Raw genomic sequence first — 5,241 nt, forward strand, 5'->3', positions numbered from 1 at the left:
ACGGTATTGTTAGACCTCCTATTATCCATGCCTACAGACGTAGGGGTAAAAAAGAGAATAATCAAGATGACAGCATAGCCAATGATGATAAATGAGGGAATATCCTTTGAGGAACCCACCAGGGAAAATGGGGTACTTAAGGAATGTTTTTGGGGATTGTTAAGGCTGGGTAATTCTTGGGAAAAAGCTCTCGAGAGCTTTTGGGAGAACCAACCTTCTCAAATTGTTTGGGGGTGTATTTTATTGGTTTTCCTTAATAATACCTTGCAGTTCTCATTTTCTTTTGTTATGGATTACATTTTGAACATTATCTCGTTTTGATTGCAATATATATATCCATCAAATACTGTCTCTGTTTCTTTGGGATTTTCTGTTTGCTGCGGAAGAGACCTAACATTCTGTCATTTATAATCCAAGACATTTAAATCCTTATCTTATAATATTGAAAGAATATTTGAAGACAGCAATGGTGGAGAAAAATATATTCATGTTATTACACAGTTTTATAACTCCTTTTAGACAAACCAATGAACAAAAAAAAAAAATTAAGGATAAATCAAAGGCACTGTTCCAATGTAAGATATGCTACCCCACATAATAGCAAACTCTAGCCATGGGTCACTCATCCAAGCTAATAATGATCAAGCAAGGTTCTTGAATCTTGGGTGTAAACTAAACTAAACTTATCTTGGATCTGGTAGTGTAATAGTTAATTCATTAGTTGAACTTGATTTGTCTTTACTTGAGCTAATTTTCCTTGAAATGGCTTCATTTTCTATGAAAAATCCGGGTTGTTTTGGTTGCGACAAAGAAATTTCACAGCCTAACATCATAACCACCGATGACATTGTGGGTCGATCATCGGGATTTTGTTGAACACACAACAAACTGATGTTGATACATCTCAATACCTCCGAAATGATGCATGTTTCTCGAATGGCGTCGTCAATCAATTCCTCTGAATTTCCTTCTTTCCACAATCGCCAGGCCTATTACACCAGAAATGAAGAAGACAAATTTTCAATCAAAGAATTTTAAATAGAAGAATGTTAATAAAAAAATTAATCCTTGGGACTTACATATGCAATAACATTTTGATCGTTCAAGTGGCAGAAACTTCTACTCCTTTTTCCACTAATGATCTCCAACAACAAAATGCCGTAACTAAAAGCATCAGATTTTACTGAGAATCGTCCATCGAAAGCATATTCTGGTGCCATATATCCACTATGGAAAAATAAAATTGTTTAAGAACTAGAATTTAACAAAGCACAAAGACAAAATGTTTGAGGAGAATATTGATGAACTCTTACTAAGTTCCAACCACTTTTATTGTTTGCCCTTCAGTTTGATCTCCACCACAAGTTTTGGCAAGACCAAAATCAGATATTTTTGGATTCATATCCATATCAAGTAAAACGTTGCTTGCTTTTAAATCTCGATGTATAATCCTCAATCGCGAATCTTGATGAAGATACAGAAGTCCTCTAGCAATTCCACATATAATGCGGTATCGTTGTGACCAATCTAATAATTGACGTTGTGTTCGATCTGTCAATTTTAAATTTACTTATTTTTATGAAAATGAAGGATGAACACTAAGATACAAAATATGTACTTCGATTAATTTAACTTGACAAAATAAAAGATCTAAATTTGTAAGCATTCTTACCAAATATAAAGAAGTCCAAACTCTTGTTTGGCATATACTCATAAACTAACATTTTCTCTTCTCCTTGAATGCAGCAACCAAGAAGTTTTACAAGATTTCGATGTTGAAGTTTTGCAATCAGGATTACTTCATTCTTAAATTCGTTCATTCCCTGTCCAGAACTCCGTGAAAGTCTCTTCACTGCAATATCTTGTCCATTTGTAAGCTTACCCTGGAAAATTCAAAATTTTCTACATATTTCTGATTTGAAAAGAATAAAAAGTGTGCATAAAATCAGTTAACATTAAATCAAATACCTTATATACTGGCCCAAAGCCGCCTTCTCCCAACTTATTATCAATCGAAAAGTTATTTGTGGCACTATTTATCAAGGATAGATCAAACAAGGGAAGCTCCAGATCTTGAGCTTCTATTTTCTCATGGCCATCTGCAATTTAAAGGTTTTGTCAATGTTGACATTTATATTGAGTAACATTGACTGAATTAAGAAGGGTTCAGTCCATCCAAGCAACAAAATGAAACTTGGTTGGAAAGAACATCAATCTACAACAATATATCTGCTCATTATTGAAAAGTGGAATGAACTTGAAAAAATTTGTCATGGAAAACGTTTTGAAGTTCATGTAGAGATCTTTACAAATGGTGCAAAACGATCACCACGAATAAGGATTTGGGCATAGAAAAGTAGCCTTATATTTCAACAAAGATTTTCGGTATGTAGGCTATCTTCTAAAAAAAAGTCAATTTAGGCATTTATTTTTGGTTGTTTCTTAGTATTCCAGTTATCCATTGAAATAAGAATATTTTAGACTGCCAGCAAAGTTATAATTACAGCATGTGTTACAATTACGGTAATAGGATTGGTATTAGAGGAATATTAGGGATACATTAGAAATTAGTTAGGGAGTTTGTCAGAGAAGTTGGTTACAAAGGGGAAGGTAAGCAATATTTTGGTTAAATGCATTAGACCTTGAAAGTTATCTCAGGACTGAGAGGGTTCAAGTACCTCAAATAGTTGGTTTATCTTGTATTTCCATTATCGTTTATCTTTCAGTATATCGGGTTCTATCATATGGTTTGAGAAATAATTACCTTTGACTGTTGATCTCTTTTTGAAAATGTATAGGCCTATGAAGAGGACAGCCAAACCTAAACTGGCAACAATCGCAGCCAAAGAAATCTTCACCTTAGGCTTCAATCTATCAGTTTTTTGTGCCTCCCCACGCTTGACTTTTCGCCATCAAAGAAAAAGTGGAACAATTAGTACACATTAGGAAACCAAATCAATTATTAAGCTATCAAGTTTGAAGCACTGAAAATTTAAACATGTGCTTTTACCTAACTCTGATGCTGGCATTTTAACATACAAATCCTGTCCTGCGTCCGGAATCAATTTCAAGTCGATTAGATCACCAATCCACAAGGCACAGCCACTGCCACTCCCACTGATGTTTGTATTTGCATAAGCCATACAAGAGCAATTACTCAAGCATTTTTGCTTGCACTCTTCAAGATTCATGCTTTTGTTGACCCAAGTACGCTTTGTGTCTGGCAATTTCAGCTGGTTGAGCTGTGCAAACCCAACTTCATCACCACAGTTCATCAGTTTGTTTCGTTCACAACCGTCCGCAAATTCCCCCGCCGTCCAACTATCAGCTGATCTTGGCTTAAACCCTTCTAGACATTTACAAGATGGAGTTACCCTTATATCACAATACCCATAAGGGCCACACAGGGCATAATTGTCACAGAAATCTCTTGGCAATGAAGTATAAAGTCTCCACTGTCTCTCGGTTGGAGACCACAAGTACATTATGCGCAAGTAATTGGATTGGTTCATCACCACCATCACAGTATGAGACTTATTTGGAACAGAGTATTGGTAGTAAACTTCATCCTCATTTGAAACAAAGTTGAAGTTCAGAATTGGTGCAATACCTAGTGGTCTACTACTGACTCTCACACCATTCCATGGGCCATGCCTGAAGTATTCTTGTGAACCTTTCCACATGACAGATTCAGGATATTCATGAAGCTCCATCCTCCAACTGAGGTTTCCAGGAGATGGGTCATTGGGATTCTTCCAAGCGTCTAGTCTTCTGTTAATGTTATTTCTCAAGTCCCAACCCAGCTTCATTCCAGGCAAGAGAGTGTCAGTAGGATAATCAAAACTTTGCCAGGAGTAGTTTAAGGGATTTTCATCTTTCCCATCTCTCAGCACAAGATTTCCAATGTCCAATAATTGGAGTACCCCATTGGAGATTTTTCTCAGTAACCTGGCGGTCCAAACAATGGTGGTGGAATCATGGCTGTAAAGTGAAAGATTTCCTGTTGTAATGTTCATCACCAGTACACCAGATGAATCATTGATTGGGGTGTTCCTATTCGCAACCCAAACGGAGGTCGGACCTCGCCGATTCTTGAACCAAATTCCCAAGTAACGATCTCGCGAAAGACCAGGACTGAAGAAACCCAATTCGAAGTTTCCATTACTGGAAACAAGACTAAAGCCATCTCTGAGATATGGGTCTTGAGCAGTTAAGGAATCAGTGGCAGCTACATAAGTTAGGAGATAGAGGAGTAAGTTAAAAACCAGCAGTGCTGGAGAGAATGAGTCCATATCGAGGGGGCGGCCATGAGTGTTCACTTCAAATAAAATACAGATGGTGTTAGAAGCAAAAAAAGAAAGACTGTTGTGTGTTCAATGGGGTCGTTGTAGACCGATTAGCACGGCAATTTCCAAAGGATGTTGACGTTGAGTGACTGGATTTTTCTTCATCATTTGAAAATGAAGCCATCGAGAAGGGAATTGAACGGTTCTTCGAGTGGACTTGGTCGTAGAGACGGCAGCTGTGGACATGTGGTTACTAACCTCTTGATTTGACATCAGGAAATGGACTTGCCAATCAATCAATCAAGAGCCCACTTTTGTTGATTTACTTCCGAGTAATTGATAGATAGTCCTATTTGATTTGGGATAGATATCCATTTTCGATATTTTGGATATTACTTCTGTCCATTTGGATATTTTTGGGTATTACTTCCGTTCATTTGGAGAATACAATTGCATGTATCCCATAAACACAAATATTAATGTTACTAATTATGTTTTGAACAATTTGATACGTAACACAAACATTGATTTTATATCACTTAGTATTACTTAAAAGAAAGAAAAAGAAATTGAAGTCTTGAAGACATGGAAAAATTTCTATATTTTGCTATAAAAGATTGACCTGCTTTTTTCAAAATAAAGTTAATTTATGCTTTCGTTTTTGAAACTTTGTTTCTCTCCAAGGATGTCGATGCCTATAACATGGTTTTGCAAAGTTGCTTATTTCTAGACAATTATCAATCTCAGAGGAATAATATATTGAAAGACCCGTGCTCAAATAGAAGGGGCTAACTTTAGAAAATGATTTGGTACGGATTTTGAAGAAGGTTTTGAAAAGAAAGAATGTGAGAAGTAAGTATTTTTGTTGAATCGCTTTAAGCCAAGCGAATGAGAAGAAGGAAGAATGTGTTTTGAAGCTTGGTGATAAGAATAGGCGGCGTGAGGAAAGGGCGAG

The 5,241-nt window shown here is 36.4% G+C and overlaps 1 protein-coding gene across 1 annotated transcript; it reads right to left on the minus strand.

The window, feature by feature from the left end:
• Window positions 1–470: 470 nt before the first annotated feature.
• Window positions 471–4,782, minus strand: LOC103493378 (G-type lectin S-receptor-like serine/threonine-protein kinase At4g27290). The gene is made up of 7 exons (XM_008454092.3): window positions 3,011–4,782; window positions 2,765–2,902; window positions 1,969–2,099; window positions 1,673–1,883; window positions 1,314–1,551; window positions 1,080–1,227; window positions 471–989 (listed from the first exon to the last, which is right to left on the minus strand). Exons 1-7 carry the CDS (start codon window positions 4,290–4,292, stop codon window positions 684–686), a joined length of 2,454 nt encoding a protein of 817 aa, XP_008452314.1. The 5' UTR covers window positions 4,293–4,782; the 3' UTR covers window positions 471–683.
• Window positions 4,783–5,241: the final 459 nt, after the last annotated feature.

This window comes from Cucumis melo, chromosome 6 (genome assembly GCF_025177605.1).
Source record: "Cucumis melo cultivar AY chromosome 6, USDA_Cmelo_AY_1.0, whole genome shotgun sequence".
Taxonomy (NCBI): Eukaryota; Viridiplantae; Streptophyta; class Magnoliopsida; order Cucurbitales; family Cucurbitaceae; genus Cucumis; species Cucumis melo.

Coding starts and splice junctions, on each gene's coding strand:
- LOC103493378 (XM_008454092.3), bottom strand. CDS start 4,292: ATGGACTCATTCTCTCCAGCACTGCTGGTTTTTAACTTACTCCTCTAT. Junction 2,903..3,010: donor AATGCCAGCATCAGAGTTAG/GTAAAAGCACAT, acceptor GATGGCGAAAAG/TCAAGCGTGGGGAGGCACAA. Junction 1,228..1,313: donor ATAAAAGTGGTTGGAACTTA/GTAAGAGTTCAT, acceptor ATTTTTCCATAG/TGGATATATGGCACCAGAAT.